The 18,255-nt window shown below is 40.4% G+C and overlaps 1 protein-coding gene across 1 annotated transcript in view; it reads left to right on the forward strand.

Moving 5' to 3' along the window:
- Positions 1 to 14,549: 14,549 nt before the first annotated feature.
- The window catches only part of LOC112258335 (carbohydrate-responsive element-binding protein), a 35,391-nt gene continuing 31,685 nt past the window's right edge, over positions 14,550 to 18,255 (forward strand). Inside the window, exon 1 of the mRNA XM_024432647.2 lies at positions 14,550 to 14,974. Within this exon, the coding sequence (XP_024288415.1) occupies positions 14,604 to 14,974 (371 nt within the window). The 5' untranslated portion in view covers positions 14,550 to 14,603. The remainder of the gene's footprint in view (positions 14,975 to 18,255) is intronic.

The following is an 18,255-nucleotide window of genomic DNA, read 5'->3' on the forward strand; positions in this document are numbered from 1 at the left end:
AACATGTCACCCATTGAGCATGTTTGGGATGCTCTGGATCAGCGTGTGCCAGTTCCCACAACTTCGAACAGCCATTGAAGAGGAGTCGGACAACATTCCACAGGTCACAATCAACAGCCTGATCAACTATGTGAAGGAGATGTGTTGCGCTGCATGAGGCAAATGATGGTCACACCAGATACCGACTGGTTTTCTGATCCAGGCCCCTACTTCTTTTTTTTTTAAAGATATCTGTGACCAACAAATACATATCTGTATTCCCAGTCATGTTAAATCCATAGATTAGGGCCTCATTTTTTTTCTTCCAATCGACGGATTTCCTTATACAGTGCCTTGCGAAAGTATTCGGCCACATTTCAGGCTTCAAACATAAAGATATAAAACTGTATTTTTTTGTGAAGAATCAACAACAAGTGGGACACAATCATGAAGTGGAACGACATTTATTGGATATTTCAAACTTTTTTAACAAATCAAAAACTGAAAAATTGGGCGTGCAAAATTATTCAGCCCCTTTACTTTCAGTGCAGCAAACTCTCCAGAAGTTCAGTGAGGATCTCTGAATGATCCAATGTTGACCTAAATGACTAATGATGATAAATACAATCCACCTGTGTGTAATCAAGTCTCCGTATAAATGCACCTGCACTGTGATAGTCTCAGAGGTCCGTTAAAAGCGCAGAGAGCATCATGACGAACAAGGAACACACCAGGCAGGTCCGAGATACTGTTGTGAAGAAGTTTAAAGCTGGATTTGGATACAAAAAGATTTCCCAAGCTTTAAACATCCCAAGGAGCACTGTGCAAGCGATAATATTGAAATGGAAGGAGTATCAGACCACTGCAAATCTACCAAGACCTGGCCGTCCCTCTTAACTTTCAGCTCATACAAGGAGAAGACTGATCAGAGATGCAGCCAAGAGGCCCATGATCACTCTGGATGAACTGCAGAGATCTACAGCTGAGGTGGGAGACTCTGTCCATAGGACAACAATCAGTCATATATTGCACAAATCTGGCCTTTATGGAAGAGTGGCAAGAAGAAAGCCATTTCTTAAAGATATCCATAAAAAGTGTTGTTTAAAGTTTGCCACAAGCCACCTGGGAGACACACCAAACATGTGGAAGAAGGTGCTCTGGTCAGATGAAACCAAAATTGAACTTTTTGGCAACAATGCAAAACGTTATGTTTGGCGTAAAAGCAACACAGTTCATCACCCTGAACACACCATCTCCACTGTCAAACATGGTGGTGGCAGCATCATTTTGGGCTTCAGCAGGGACAGGGAAGATGGTTAAAATTGATGGGAAGATGGATGGAGCCAAATACAGGACCATTCTGGAAGAAAACCTGATGGAGTCTGCAAAAGACCTGAGACTGGGACGGAGATTTGTCTTCCAACAAGACAATGATCCAAAACATAAAGCAAAATCTACAATGGAATGGTTCGAAAATAAACATATCCAGGTGTTAAAATGGCCAAGTCAAAGTCCAGACCTGAATCCAATCGAGAATCTGTGGAAAGAACTGAAAACTGCTGTTCACAAATGCTCTCCATCCAACCTCACTGAGCTCGAGCTGTTTTGCAAGGAGGAATGGGAAAAAATTCTCTTGATGTGCAAAACTGATAGAGACATACCCCAAGCGACTTACAGCTGTAATCGCAGCAAAAGGTGGCGCTACAAAGTATTAACTTAAGGGGGCTGAATAATTTTGCACGCCCAATTTTTCAGTTTTTGATTTGTTAGAAAAGTTTGAAATATCCAATAAATGTCGTTCCACTTCATGATTGTGTCCCACTTGTTGTTGATTCTTCACAAAAAAATACAGTTTTATATCTTTATGTTTGAAGCCTGAAATGTGGCAAAAGGTCGCAAAGTTCAAGGGGGCCGAATACTTTCGCAAGGCACTGTATGAACTGTAACTCAGTAAAATCGTTGAAATTGTTGCATGCTGCGTTAATATTTGTATTCAGTGTAAAAAGGGCATCTTGGTTTGGGAGGTTGGTAAACTTTGAAGTACCTGTCCAGTGTTTGAAGGTTTCTATGAAATATGACCTATAATTTATTACAATATGAGTGAAATTGTTTTTCTTCCAATTTTTCAGGTTTTCTGTATTTGGCTTATAAAAAATATTAATGACCCGGGTGGCGCAGTGGTCTAGGGCACTGCATCGCAGTGCTACCTGTGCCACCAGAGACTCTGGGTTCGAGCCCAGGCTCTGTCGCAGCCTGCCGGACCGAGAGGTCCATGGGGCATCGTCTGGGTTATAGAGGGTTTGGCCGGTAGGGATATCCTTGTCTCATTGTGCACTAGCGACTCTTGTGGCGGGCCGGGTGCAGTGCACGCTAACCAGGTCGCCAGGTGCACAATGTTTCCTCCAACACATTGGTGCGGCTGGCTTCCGGGTTGGATGCGAGCTGTGTTAAGAAGCAGTGCGGCTTGGTTGGGTTGTGTTTCGGAGGACGCATGGCTTTCGGAGAAAAGGGGGGTAAAAATAAATAAATATTATATATATATATTATAACGCGAGTAGACTTCTGATTGGCCAGCTCAAGGTTTGGGGCAAAGGCACATCTCTGAGAGATTGAAAGACTTACATATGATTTCCCTTTCCCTGACCATCTCTTCCACAACTGAATTCACATAGAACTCTTCAAACGGCATACTTTTCCCATTTTCATCAATGATGTAGAGTGCTGTATAAAGACAAAATGCAGTACATATTATTCACAGTGAGAACCATACATTTTGGGGGTTTCGTCTCGTTTTCTCTGTGTGTGTAATGTATTCAGGCAACATTAATTTGGGAAATTAAACTACCTAGAGACATGAGCTCCTGTTGGATCTCTTCAAACACTGCCAGTTCATCATACTCCTTCATGACACTACATCTGTGTTGGGAAGACAGGATTATAAAACAATTAACTAGTATCAATACATCTGCCTTATGTAATGTCATGTTACATAGCTCATGTAGGATTAGCTGTAGATTTGTTCTATGTAGGAGTCATGTTAGCTATATGATTAACTGTCATGCACAGCCAACTGACAATAAACCCTCATCTCTCCTATGCAGTCTTTACTGCAAAGGGAAGGAAGCCCTCAGTTGGCTGACTGGAGTGCGTTCCACTCAATCACCATCTGGCCTTTGGTGTCACAGTGCTGACTCTCTCCCATTTGGCGGTACTTCTCCAGTAGCCCGGATCTGCTGTTTCTCAACCTGTCCACGCAACTCTGAGGAACAAACAAAGTTGACCATCAACAGAAGTTACACATCATCATCATCACCCCCCCCCCCTCCCTCTTTACCTTCTCCTCCTCGAAGAGACCCACCTGGGTCACAGCACCAATGTTACCAATTAGGGTTCGAAGCCATGTTTCTGGGCCCTCCATAAGGCTGTGTCGTCTGGAAGCTACACATCGTTACGGTGGTGATATGTGAATCCTTCCAAACAGCTAACCTTGTCTTGGTGATACTTTCTTAGTTCTTGATTCTGAAGAAAAGTGTCACTTATAAATGTCTGTGTTCAGTTGCAGGTGGTTCTCCAAACACCAGAGAATATTCAGAAAGATAGTCAAATCCTTGTTTTGCTCCGAGTAAGAGTTTCCTTGCCATTTTAGCTGCCAGACATCTTGCATTTCCCAACATCTTTGCAGGAACTAGTGGTTTCTATGCGACTCGGCCACGTGTAGAAGTAGACAGTGCATCACACAGTACAATCAAAACAAAGATCTACACACAAGCAAGAGGCATTTCTTAGTTCTCACCAGATACCAAACATTCTGAATATTCTTTTGGGGAACCACCTGCAACTGAACACAGACATTCATAAAGTATTGTCAAGAAAAGGTTAGTTGAAAAAATGCTTCCAACCCTTTCTGCTAGCCAAGGTAGGTACTGAGATACTACTTGTAATGAAAAGCGCTATATAAATAAATCTATTATTATTATTTATAAGATACACTTTTCCCCCCGAATCGAGAACTTATAAAGCTGCTAAGACCAGGTTAGTTGGGGCTGCAGGTTGCCTAGTGGTTAGAGCTGGACTTGTAACCGAAAGGTTGCAAGATCGAATCCCCAAGCAGACAAGATAAAAATCTATCGTTCTACCCCTGAACAAGGCAGTTAACCCACTGTTCGTAGGCCAATCTTGAAAATAAGAATTTGTTCTTAACTGACTTGCCAAGTTTTTAAAAAGTTGGAAAATATTTGGTGCCATTTTCCATTGGTGTTAGACCGAGGTAAAATAGGGTACTTATCAGACATTCAGAGTTAGCCTATTTAAATGTTGACATCAATTTTCATTCCTCTGATTACTACGAAGGATCTATCACGAGTTAATGTTGCTATAATTGCGTGGTGTTGGAGGACCAGCAGGAGGCACTCTTTCCTCTGGTCTAAAAAATATCCCAATTCCCCAGGGCAGCGATTGGGGACACTGCCCTGTGTAGGGGTGTTGTCTTTCAGATGGGATGTTAAATGGGTGTCCTGACTCTCTGAGGTCATTAAAGACCCCATGGCATTTATTGTGAGAGTAGGGGTGGCTAAATCTGGTGCTCAAACCATGAAGGTCACCTAATAATCCCAAGTTTATGATTGGCTCATTCATCCCCCTCCTCTCCCCTGTAAAAATATACAAGGGCCCTTGAGAGTCTCAGTGATGTGGTTAATTCCACCATTTTTTTGTTTGTTTTGTTTCTATTTCAAAAAGGAGCTCAACAAAAGAATCAAATTATTTAAAAAAACTACTTTTACAATCTTTACAACGTAAAGTGTTGATTTGATAGTCAGGTGTTAGATCAACATGTTGATCAACATAACTAATCCCGGCGATAGGCTGATTTGTAATCAGGTATGAGAGGGGCTGAAACAAAAGCTTATACACACTCCTGCCATTCAGATCTGGAGCTGTCCACCCCTGTAAGTCATTTTCCTGCACTATGGGTACAATTGGAGGTGGGTTGGGGGGGGATTCATTTAGATGGTAATGATATATAATGCATGCTCCACTCTCAGATAGAAGTTGAACTTGTTGACTGATGACAAGGCGGCAGCTGCTAAAAGGTGCTGCATGGTCAATCTGATATACGCATTGGCAGTGAAGCATTTATGCTGATACGGCCTCTGCAGAAGTCAGGGCATTCATACTTTTTGCACTTCGCAGAGCAGCGTAGAGCTGTTGAGTAGAGCTGTGTGAAAGAAGTTGTCAAGGAAGTGAGTTTGTTTATACAGGACGTAATGCCACCACTTACCATCAACCAATCATGTCAGTGCGGAGCTATTCCTAAACCTCCGCATTGTTACAAAATTTGGGAGGTGTGGTGCGATGCGGTACAGAGCTCAATTTGGCCTCTGCATGCCTCCGGAGGTTCCGCTATTGCATCACACCCTCCATACAGAGCACTCGACCACATTTTCAGATCAAGCATACATTTGCTTTAAGAAGAAGAGAGCAGCTGCAGACCAGAAGCCTACAGCCAATGCAGCACTGGTCCACACCTGTTCTGTCTGTCGGGTGAGTAGTATTAGTTGGTACTGTATGTCTTTAGGATCCTCTCCATGTGTAGGCTATTGTACTGGCCTGTGTGGTACAGTCTTTCATATGTGTAGTAGTTTGTCACATTGTATAGCTTAGTTTATCATTTTTGTCTACTTTGAATTAAATCCAAGCCTGTTCCTCCATTTTGCACTTGACTTTTTTAGACGCAGACCTGAAGACATTTGAAGCAGCACTTTGAGAGCTAGCTGTCCTCAGTGCTTAATTTGTATTGTGAATGGATAATTTGTGGAAATGCTGTGATCACTTATCTTCTTTAACGTTGTGATTCAGACAAATGATGACCATGATTTGAATGCTGCAACTGAGACGGAATGACTTTGAGGGATACATGCTGAGACCCCGAGTATGACTGGACTTGGGCCAGATATTTGTGACAAGGACCTAAAAGGGGTAAGGGGTAAGCACAACAACACACCATTTAATGTTTATTATATGGCCAACCATCCCTCTAGCTACCCCTTATTCCACACTATGCCTTTTATGACCCATGGTCCCTCAACTTCCAAAACTTTGGAACTCTCCATCTTAACTCTATAAACCCACCCTATTTTTACCAAGTTCCCCTGTGCTGCTTCCTTCACTTGTTCTTCTCTTGATTGGATGACATCTAGACTGAGTAACACATTTAAAAGTGTTGATGTGTACTGTAGGCTACCTTTTTTTCACGTGTGTAATGATGTCCTGCATATTCTGGGGTTGACTGAATGCAGTGTTGAATGTGCTGCAATCAAATGGCAGTAGCAACATGGACCTGTTAAATTGACAAGGGTGTTGATATAGCTGTGTTTAGGCATGGCTTCCCGGTTTGGAGTCTGTTAAGTGTGTTTCTCATTCTGCTGGATTTGACCTGGTATTTTATATAAAACCTACCTTACGCATTCAGTTGTTTCTCCATTTGTATCTCACCAACCAAAAATCACAATATGCTGTTTTACATTTTGTGTTATTTCTGCAAAAAATGTAAAAGCAGAAGAATCTGTACACTCTCGGATAAAATTAACAGTTCATATGGTGCTCTTCGATGTCCCAGGTTTGTGGCAGGAATAAATAATTTAATCTTTACTTCAAGTCAGATGTTTATATGTTATGTTTAAAAGGCATATTCAATGTTTACTATTTAGATTTATTTAAATCTGTGATCTTTTTCTCTCTTTCTTTCTCTCGGAGGATCTGAGCCCTAGGACCATGCCTCAGGACTACCTGGCCTGATGACTCCTTCCTGTCCTCAGTCCACCTGGTCGTGCTGCTGCTCCAGTTTCAACTGTTCTGCCTGCAGCAATAGAACCCTGACCAGTTCACCGGACGTGCTACCTGTCCCAGACCTGCTGTTTTCAACTCTCTAGAGACAGTTAGAGAGTTGCACCCTCTACAACCACTGCGATTATTATTATTTGACCCTGCTGGTCATCTATGAACATTTGAACATCTTGGCCATGTTCTGTTATAATCTCCCCCCGGCACAGCCAGAAGAGGGCTGGCCACCCCTCATAGCCTGGTTCCTCTCTAGGTTTCTTCCAAGGTTCTTTCTAGGGAGTTTTTCCTAGCCACTGTGCTTCTACACCTGCATTGCTTGCGGTTTGGGGTTTTAGGCTCGGTTTCTGTACAGCACTTTGTGACATCAGCTGATGTAAGGGCTTTATGAATAATTTGATCAATTGATTAATTGTTGCCGTTCAGGTGTTTGATGTGGTGGCTAGGTGCATTCTTGTCAAATAAATATGCCAAATAAATATGCTTATTCATTCATGATTATGGATACATTCTGCAATTAGTTCATCTGGCTTTGAATCTCAATGTCAACATGTTAGTTCCAAATTGCTTTAATAAATCAGTACACCATGAATTGAAATATGGTGCCTTCAGAAAGTATTCATACCCCTTTACTTATTCCGTATTTTGTTGTGTTACAGTCTGAATTCAAAATCAATTAAATAGATTTTTTCTCACCCATCAACACACAATACCCCATAATGACAAAGTGATAACATGTTTTAGAAATGTTTGCAAATTGAGCTCAGGTTTGTCCAATTTCCTTCGATCATCTTTGAAATGTCACTACAACATGATTGAAGTCCACCTTTGGCAAATTCAGTTGTTTGAATTGGATTTAGAAAGAATATTACAGAACCAGTCAAAAGTTTGGACACACCTATTCATTCAAGGGTTTTTTGACCTGGCGTGAAGCGTTGATAACCATCTCTCGGACAAAGTTACTTTTATCAATATATTGGTCTCTATTTACTCTCAGATTGTAAAAGGCTAAATTAGCATGTCCTGCACGTCATCTCCAGCTGACACTGTCAGCTGTCAGCTAGCTACCTACAGTACAAGCTACTTTGATCCAAAATGAAAAACAGTCAAAAGTTTGGACACACCTACTCATAAAAGACCAAGTCCATATTATGGCAAGAACAGCTCAAATAAGCAAAGACAAACGACAGTCCATCCTTACTTTAAGACATGAAGGTGAGTCAATGCAGAACATTTCAAGAATCATCAAACGCTATGATGAAACTGGCTCTCATGACGACTGCCACAGGAATGGAAGACCCAGATTTACCTCTGCTGCAGCGGATACGTTCATTAGAGTTACCAGCCTCAGAAATTGCAGCCCAAATAATAAATAATGCATCACAGAATTCAAGTAACAGACACATCTCCACATCAACTGTCCATGAAGATTGCGTGAATCAGGTCTTCATGGTCGAGTTGCTGCAAAGAAATCACTACTAAAGGACACCAATAATAATGAGAAACTTGCTTGGGCCAAGAAACACAAGCAATGGACATTAGACTGGTGGAAATCTGTCCTTTGATCTGATGAGTCCAAATGTGAGATTATTGGTTCCACCCGCCGTGTCTTTGTGAGACGCAGAGTAGGTGAACGGATGACCTCCGCATGTGTGGCTACCACCGTGAAACATGGAGGAGGAGGGGTGATGGTGTGGGGGTGCTTTGCTGGTTACACTGTCGGTGATTTATTTAGAATTCAAGGCACACTTAACAAGCATGGCTACCACAGCATTCTGAAGCGATACGCCATCCTATCTGGTTTGCGCTTAGTGGGACTATCATTTGTTTTTTTAAACAGGAAAAGGGATATTTGACCAAGAAGGAGAGTGATGGAGTGCTGCATCAGATGACCTGGCCTTCACAATCACCCGACCTCAACCCAGTTGAGATGGTTTGGGATTAGTTGGACCACAGAGTGAAAGAAAAGCAGCCAACAAGTGCTCAGCATATGTGGGAACTCCTTCAAGACTGTTGGAAAAGCATTCCAGGTGAAGCTGGTTGAGAGAATGGCAAGAGTTTGCAAAGCTGTCATCAAGGCAAATGGTGGCTGCTTTGAAGAAAGTCAAAGATAACATATTTTGATTTGTTTTACACTTCTTTTTGGTTACTACATGATTCCATATGTGTTATTTCATAGTTTTGATGTCTTCACTATTATTCTATAATCTCACCATCAACAATCTCAACATAAAAAATAATAATAAACCTTGAATGAGTAGGTGTGTCCAAATGTTTGACTGGTACTGTATATATAAATGTCCTACCGTTGACAGTGCATGTCAGAGTTGAAACTGTACCTTGATGTCTAAGGAACTGTCTGTAGACTCCGAGATAGGATTGTGATGAGGCCTATATCTGGGGAAGGGTATACAAGAATTTCTAGAGTGTTGAACGTTTCCAAGAGTACACTGGTCTCCATCATTGGGAAATAGAAAACATTTGGAACTACACAGATCCTGCCTAGAGCTTGCCATCCGACCAAACGTAGCAACCGGACAAGAAGAACCTTAGCCAGGGAGGAGACCAAGAACCCAATGACCACTATGACAGAACTACAGAGTTATTTGGCTGAGATGGGATAACCTGCCAGAAGGACAACTGTCTCTACAGCACTTCACCAATCTGGGCTTTATGGGACAGCGGCCAGATGGAAGACACTCCTGAGAAAAAGGAACATGAGAACATGCCTGGAATTTGCTAAAAAGGCTTGTGAAAGACAGAGCATAAGGCAAAACATTCTGTGGTCTGATGAGACAAAAATGTAACTCTTTGGCCTGAATGCAAAGCACTATGTCTGGAGAAAACCAAGCACAGCTCATCAACCGTCTAACCATCCCTACCATGAAGCAAGGTGGTAGCAGCATCATGCTATGGGTATGCTTTTCAGCGGCAGGGATTTGGAGACTGGTAAGGCTAAAGGGAACAATGAATGAAGCAAAATACAGGCAAACCATTGATGAGAACTTGCTTCAGAGTGCAAATTATCTTAGACTGGGGCAAAGATTTATGTTCCAATGACCCCAAGCATACAGCCAAAGCAACCCTGGAATGGTTTCAGAACAAGAATGTAAAAGTCCTTGAGTGGCCCAGTCAAAGCCCAGACTTGAATCCCATTGAAAATCTGTGGAAAAGACTTGAAGTTTGCTGTTTAATGCCGCTCCCCACAACAAACTGTGGAATAATTCAAACTGTAAATAAGCCAACAAATATTAGTTTAATAAAATATCTAACAGTAAATAAAAATGTTCAATATAGGTAATTAGCAATAAAACCTCACAATACGGAGCAGAACGTATGAGACCCCAGCTCTGCTAAAACCATTGACAACTACATGCCGTTTTCAACGGATTGTTAAATAAATTGTGTTGTAAACTATTTCGTTGTAATATCTATCATCTTGAAGAGCATAGTCAGAACCAAAACGTTTAGATTATTTCATGCAAAACAATCATTAGCTCTATCATCAGTTACTACAGTAAGTAACTGCATGTTTTTCATGATCAATAAACATCAATTAATCATACCCCCTAAATAAATAAACAAATATAAATTGATCATGTACTTTCCGATACGTGAGGGTAGCTTATCCATTTGGCATGTAGCTAGCAAGCTAAGCAAACAACGTGTAATTTAGCTTGCTTCATCAGAGATTGGGCTTTCGGGAAGAGTTTGACATCGGCAAATCCTCATCCTGGTAAAGTTGTCAGTCGTACTACTGTCATCACCACTATAGATGGAAAGCAAATCAAACAATATTTGGATATAGCCATCTAGTTTATCCCTTGAAAGTTAGCTTGTTAACTAACCATATTGATGTGATATGTTATTAGCTAGCTAGCCAATTTGATGTGGTCCCAACCAATGTGGCGTATCATGTCTGTCCATAGCAATTGTGATTAAGCACTCTTAAAAACAATGTTGATACGGGGATAATGTTAGCTAACTTCACTAGGTAGGCCTACGTTGGTTGGAGAAAAAGTACATTAGGACTACTTACCACTCTGTTTAGCCAATTGTACAATGTTTCTACCGGTAGCTTGCAAAGTAAACATTATCAGCTAACACAACAGAACATGGCAAATGCACGCTTCTGGTGCTTGACAGGCAGACCCCACAAAGGATGGGAAATTAACCTAAACCACTCATACTTGTCAGATATAGTTGACAATTATTTTATATCACTCAAATATGTTTACTGATCATGAAAAGCATGCAGTTAGTTACTTGCTGTATAACTCTGACGATGATGTTAAATGTGCGCAAATAATCGGAAATGTGATGTGATGAAGTGATAATATTACAGCCAAATAGCATGCAGTTTTCAATGGATTTTGCACACCCTGATCTGTTTCACCCCCTCCAGGTGTCACCCATCTTCCCCATTATCCCCAGTGTATTTATACCTGTGTTCTCTGTTTGTCTGTTGCCTTTTAATTTAGTTTGTTGAGCCTACCAGCGGTTTTCCCATGCGCCTGTCTTGCTCTTGTTCCTGTTTTCTAGTTTCCATATTTTGACCATTCTGCCTGCTCTGACCCTGAGCCTGCCTTCCGTTCTGTATCTTTCGGACTCTGTTCTGGATCACTGACCTCTGCCTGTCTTTCACCTGTTGTTTGCCTGCCCTCTGTTTTTGTGATAAACTTTGAAACTGTCTGCATCTGGGTCTTCTCGTGTGGTAGCCGTGCTGGTTAAGTGTGCCTTGAATTCAAAATAAATCACTGACAGTGTCACCAGCAAAGCACCCCACACCATCACACCTCCTTCTCCATGCTTCACAGTGGGAACCACACATGCGGAGATCATCCGTTCACCTACTCTGCATCTCACAAAGATACTGCTGTTGGAACCAAAAGTCATCAGACCAAAGGACAGATTTCCACCGGTCTAATGTCCGTTGCTCGTGTTTCTTGGTCCAAGCAAGTCTCTTCCTCTTATTGTTGTCCTTTAGCAGTGGTTTCTTTGCAAACAATTCGACCATGAAGGCATGATTCACGCAGTCTCCTTTGAACTTGATGTTGAGATGTGTCTGTTATTTGAATTCTGTGAAGCATTTATTTGGGCTGCTATTTCTGAGGCTGGTAACTCTAAGGAACTTATCCTCTGCAGCAGATGTTACTCTGGCTCTTCCTTTCATGTGGTGGTCCTCATGAGAGCCATCATAGCGCTTGATGGTTTTTGCATTTGCACTTGAAGAAACTTTCAAAGTTCTTGAAATGTTCCGCATTGACTGACATTCATGTCTTAAATAATGATGGACTATCATTTCTTATATGAGCTGTTATTACCATAATATGGACTTGGTCTTTTACCAATAGGGCTATCTTCTGTATACGTACCATGTCACAACACAACTGATTGGCTCCAATGCATTAAGAAGGAAAGCAATTCCAGAAATGAACTTTTAACAATGCACACCTGTTAATTGAAATGCATTCCAGGTGACTACCTCATGGAGCTGGTTGAGAGAATGCCAAGAGTGTGAAAAGCTTTTACAATGTAGAATATAATAAAAATAAAGAAAAACCCTTGAATGAGTGGTTGTGTCCAAACTTTTCACTGGTTCTGTTTTCCATTTTGGATCAAAAGTAGCTAGTAGCTGCCAGCAAAGGTGTCAGCTAGAGATGCCGGAGGAGATGCAGGAGATGCCAATTTAGCATTTTACAGTCTGAGAGTAAATGGAATGGTGAAAAAACAATTGAAAAAACATTTTTGTGTTTCATCGCTAGGTTTTATGGGCTCTAGTAGCCTATTTGCCAACATATTGGCAACTCTTTGAATAGTATATTGAAACTATGAAACTATATTCATTTTTTAAAGAATGTCCAATTATTAATTGTTGACAATAACAAAATTGAGCAGATTGGACTAGAATGGGGCATAGCCTACTGAACTTATCATCCACTGTTCCAGATTGTAAGAGTGGCCTCCTTTCAGCTGGTTCCCAGCTGACCCGGAGCCTCATAACAGGACATTTACATGGCATGGGACAACACATCTGATTTTGTGTCACACTAGAGGCTAGTGGGGCCAGTTTTGGATTGGATGTATCCCATGCTTTCCAGGTTACATCTGTCAACTTCGGCATGTTCTGCACTTACTCAAATGCCACAGTGATTGGCCAAGTTAGAATTGGACCAAAGTTGACCAAGATAAAATTAGTTTTATACTGGATATTCAGTGCTATTCTGTTTTCTCTCACCAATATATATATTGAACCAAGCATGCCAGGACTATGAAGATGGTATATTCTGAATCAGTAGTGTATGGAGAATTTTTTTAATTGATTATATATTTATTTTTATGAGATGGGTGAGAGGGGGAATTGGCAAGGAGGGGTAGTTTGAGGTGGGATTTGCCCTGGTGTTCAAACAAAACATGCCATAACTATGAAAAATATATATTCTAAAATGGGGGTTGGATGGACAAAAAACTGCTTTTGTGGGTGGAAATTTTGAGAAGAAAAAAAATATTCCAGCTTTCAATCTACACAATGCGTGCCATGACTATGAAAATTATATATTCTGAATCGGGGGAGGATGGGGGAATAATGGCTCTGGTCCACATTATAGTCCAGTTTGTGGAAATGCAAACAAATAAAGTAATGGCATGCTTTGTGTAAACTATTGAAGATTAAAAGATAAATTGATGTCCATCTGACTATGAAAACTATATATTCTGAATTGGGGGAGATTCAGAATATATAGTTTTCATAGTCATGGCAAGCTTTGGGTAAGGGCTATTGAAGATTGAAAGCAAAAAATATAAGCCAGGGATTTGGGTCCATCCTCCCCTGATTCAGAATATACAATATTCATAGTATTCACATACTTTGTCTAAGAGCTATTAAATATTGAATGCTAAAACAATTCAAAATAATTCACAAAAATAAAAGCTGTGGATTTTAGTCCATCCTCCGCTGATGTCCATCATCCCCTGACTAAGAATATATCATTTTTGTAGTAATGGCACACTTTGTGTTAGAGCTATTGAATATTAAAAACAAAAAATTGTATTAAATAAATACATTTCCCCCCGAAAAAGCAAATCTGTCGTTTTGCCCCTGAACAGGCAGTTAACCCACTGTTCCTAGGCCGTCATTGAAAATAAGAAATTGTTCTTAACTGACTTGCCTAGTTAAATAAAGGTAAAATAAAAATTAAAAGCCAGGGATTTTGGTCCATCCTCCCTCGAATTTTCATAGTCATAGCATGCTTTGTGTAAGAGCTATTATAGATTGAAAGCAAAAACATTTTTAAAACTACATTTATAATAAATAAAAGCCGTGGATTTTTGTCCGTCCTCCCCTGATTCAGAATATAGTATAATTTTCATAGTAATGGCATGCTTTTTTAAAGAGCTATTGAAGGTTGAAAGCCAAAATATTATTATAATAATTTTAAAAGTCTCTCTAGATAAAAAATTAAAAAGCATTGGATTTTTGTCCATCCTCCCCTGACTCAGAATATATAATGTTCATAGTCATGGCATGCTTTGTGTAAGAGCTATAGAAGATTGAAAGCCGAAATCTTATAATAATAATTTTTAAAAATTAAAAAGTGTGGATATTTCTCCATCCACCCCTGATTCAGAATATACCATCTTCATAGTAATGGTATGCTTGGTTCAATAGCTATTGACAAGAGAAACCCCAATAGCCACCGAATATCCAATATAAAACTAATTTACCTCAGTCCAAAACCGGGGGAAAAGTTCATTGCAGCGCGGAACAAGTTGAATTTTATACTGGAATGGCAATGGCAGAAATAATGTCCCCGGAATTGTCTCAGGGACAAGGACAAGGAAAGCAGAACCAGCTCAACGACTTAGAATCAGATTCGGACCAAGAGGAAGATCATGCGGCGACCACCGGGACTGGACCGGCTGTTGCTGGCTCTTTTCTCCGCGCGCAGGTCATCCATAGCGGACACTTTATGGTGTCCTCCCCGCACAGCGACTGCACCCCGCGGAGACGGAAAAGCGGAGCTACGGTGCGATATGATTTCGATACCGTGAACAGGACTTGGTGTCAAACATACAGATTCGGTCCGCTAAGTTCTGGGAGCCTTAGCATCGACCCAACGCTGACCCGGTTATTTGAGTGTATGTCACTGGCTTACAGGTAAATACCTCATTATTGATTATTGTATTGTTTACTTGTGTGTAAAGTTGTCAATGGTTTCAACAATTCCACGAGGGAAGTTGTCAAAGGTGTCTACATTTCCACACTGCATGAAAATGAACCACAGTACCACCAATTAAAAACGTTTTTGTTGCATCACATCGCCAAAATATTGTCTGCCCTTACTGTAAAAGCTAGAATTACAAGTCTCCTATTATGCCTAATATTATTACACTTTCACAAAACAATTGATTGATACTGTATGTATAGAGAATGATTAGGCTTAAATAGAAATTACAAACTCAAAAGGTGTGTCTGTGTGTGTGTAGGCTGTGTGTGTACTGTGTGTGTGCGTACATGTGTGTGGTTGGGTGAAGGGATTCAGAACAGGCTGGAGCCTACTTGCGAAACTGTTTTGAAAATCTTGACAGAGAAGTGGACTTTGGTTTGAGTTGGCAGCCGGTATGTTATGGAAGATTACAGTGTAACTAAGGGAAAGGATAAGAGAGAGTTACCACAAAGACCCTGTGCTTGCTTGCTCCTCTCTATCCCCTTACCCTATATTCAGTGTTTTTCCTTTTGTAATGAAGAAAACAAACTGATGCCAACAGGGACTTTGGCATGCTGCAGGATATTTCACTGCTGATTAGTCTATACATTATTATTAGCACTTCCCTTTCTGTGAATCAATTACATCACAAGTATTTGTTATCAACATTTTTTTTAACAACCACTGGTTGATAGACAGTATACATTATGTACAGTGTCCAACATTGTTGCCCACCTTCCATTGAGTAAAGCAACTGTTCTTGGCTGAGTAATGGACAGATAGCGGAATACAAATATTAAAAAAACCTTGACAATAAAATATTTTCACCATCATCAGGAATGATAAAGGGAGGAAGGAGACAAGAATACTTGACAAAAAGTTTTTATGATACATTTTCAGGGGCAATTTTCCATGCAATATTGCTGGCAACGGAGTGTTGAATGAGACACTGTCGCAATTATGAGCAATGGGCAACATGGACATGAATAATAAATGTTAATTCCAGTACAGATGTGGCAGTCAACAAAAAGGAAAGTGAAAGGGCTATAGGAGATTCGTTAATAAATGGGGAAATTGAGTTTTAATAAGTTGAAAAAGTTTTTATGATACATTGGCAATTTTCAGGGGCAATTTTCCATGCAATATTGCTGGCAACGGAGTGTTGAATGAGACACTGTCGCAATTATGAGCAATGGGCAACATTGGACATGAATAATAACATTTATTATTACAGCCACATCTGTACTGGAATTTATCAGCTAACAAACAAGCAACAAAGGGGTGTTGGCCCTGCCCTGGGCACCCACTCAACCTACTGCCAGTCAAGTCAATGACAATGCAGACATAAGGATAATTAGACTTAGAAAACGTTTTACCTCACAATTCTAAGCTAGGAAGTGCAAACAGTATTCATCAAGCTAGCCAGCTAGTTAAATATAAAAAAATATATAAAATTAAATGTAAAATCTACATGACTAGCTAGATAGCGAATTAGCCTGTTTGTCCCATTGACTTAGCATGGGTTTGCGGTTAGCATGCTAATCAATTAACATGCGCACCACCGTGGATGTTTTTGGCAGTTAAACCTGACAAACTGAACATAGTATGTATGTAATAATGTACAGTATCATGATATAATATTGTAGTGGAGTAACATATTGGATGTGAATGGCCAACAATTCATTCCAACATGTGAGTTGATTCTCTCTCACTTCAGCTCAAAAACAGCCGCCATGTTTTTCTCAATATTTTGGAAGAACAGACTGTTCACATGACCAATATCTGTGCTCTGATTGGAGGATTCCTACACATTTCCCACTAGGTGGAGCTGCCGATCAAGAGTCGCAAGATAATAAAAAATTGCTAATTTTCAATGTAAATTAGTTGCAGCAACCATTGCTGGCAACATTGCTCAGCAATATTGTATTGGGTCTTGGTTAGAAGGGATCCAACTTTTAAAAAATTAACATCAGATTTGACTTTCGTAACAGGGTAGGAAAACTTATGCATCAGGTTAGGAGAATTAACGTAGTAGTTTAGGATAATTAGGTTAAGGTTAAGAAAAGGGTTAGAGTTACCAAAAACGCAAAAAATATAAACTGTTGACGTTCATTTTGACAAAAGCTGGATTCTTTCTAGCCATGACCGCAATTAATTTGGCCGCATATTGGCGGTGTATCCTGTCCTTTATTATCTGGGGAATTTTGATATGCAGCGCCACTGTGTGGACAGTTGTATTATTTTACAAATCCTCAATTAGAGCACAGATATGGACTCCCGAGTGGCTCGGCGGTCGAAGGCATTGCATCTCAGTGTAAGAGGCGCCACTACAGTCCCTGGTTTGAATCCAGGCTGTGTCACATCCAGCCGTGATTGGGAGTCTCATAGGCCCAGCGTCGTCTGGGTTTGGCCGGTTTATGCCATCATTGTAAATAAGAATTTGTTCTTAACTGACTTGCCTAGTTAGGGATAGGCGGGATGCAAATGTCTCAACTGGCCAATTGCCAGGGAAAATGCAGAGCGCCAGATTCAAATAAAATATTATAAAAGTCAAACTTTCATTAAATCACACATGTAAGATACTCAATTAAAGCTACACTCGTTGTGAATCCAGCCAACATGCCAGATTTTTAAAATGCTTTTCGGCGAAAGCATAAGAAGCTATTATCTGATAGCCTGCACCATCTGCACCAGCAGTAAACAAAGGAGTTAGCATATTTCAACCCTGCAGGCGCTACACAAAACGCTGAAATAAAATATAAAACATGCATTACCTTTGACGAGCTTCTTTTGTTGGCACTCCAATATGTCCCATAAACATCACAATTGGTCTTTTTGTTTGATTAATTCCATCCATATATATCCAAAATGTCCATTTATAAAGCGTGTTTGATCCAGAAAAAAACAGCTTACAAAAAACCCAACGTCACTACAAAATATTTCAAAAGTTGCCTATAAACTTTGCCAAAATATTTCAAACTACTTTTGTAATACAACTTTAGGTATTTTTAAACGTTAATAATCGATCAAATTGTAGACGGGGCAATCTGTGTTCAATACAGGAAAGAAAACAAACCAGCGCCAGTTTTCAAGTCTTGCGCAACTCACAAAAGTGTCCCCAGTTCCTAGTTGGCCTACTTCTTCAAGGAATAACCTCAACCAAATTCCAAAGACTGGTGACATCCAATGGAAGTGGTAGGAACTGAAAAAAGGTCCCTAAGAAATATCCCTT

The sequence above is a fragment of the Oncorhynchus tshawytscha genome, linkage group LG09 (genome assembly GCF_018296145.1).
Source record: "Oncorhynchus tshawytscha isolate Ot180627B linkage group LG09, Otsh_v2.0, whole genome shotgun sequence".
Classification (NCBI taxonomy): Eukaryota; Metazoa; Chordata; class Actinopteri; order Salmoniformes; family Salmonidae; genus Oncorhynchus; species Oncorhynchus tshawytscha.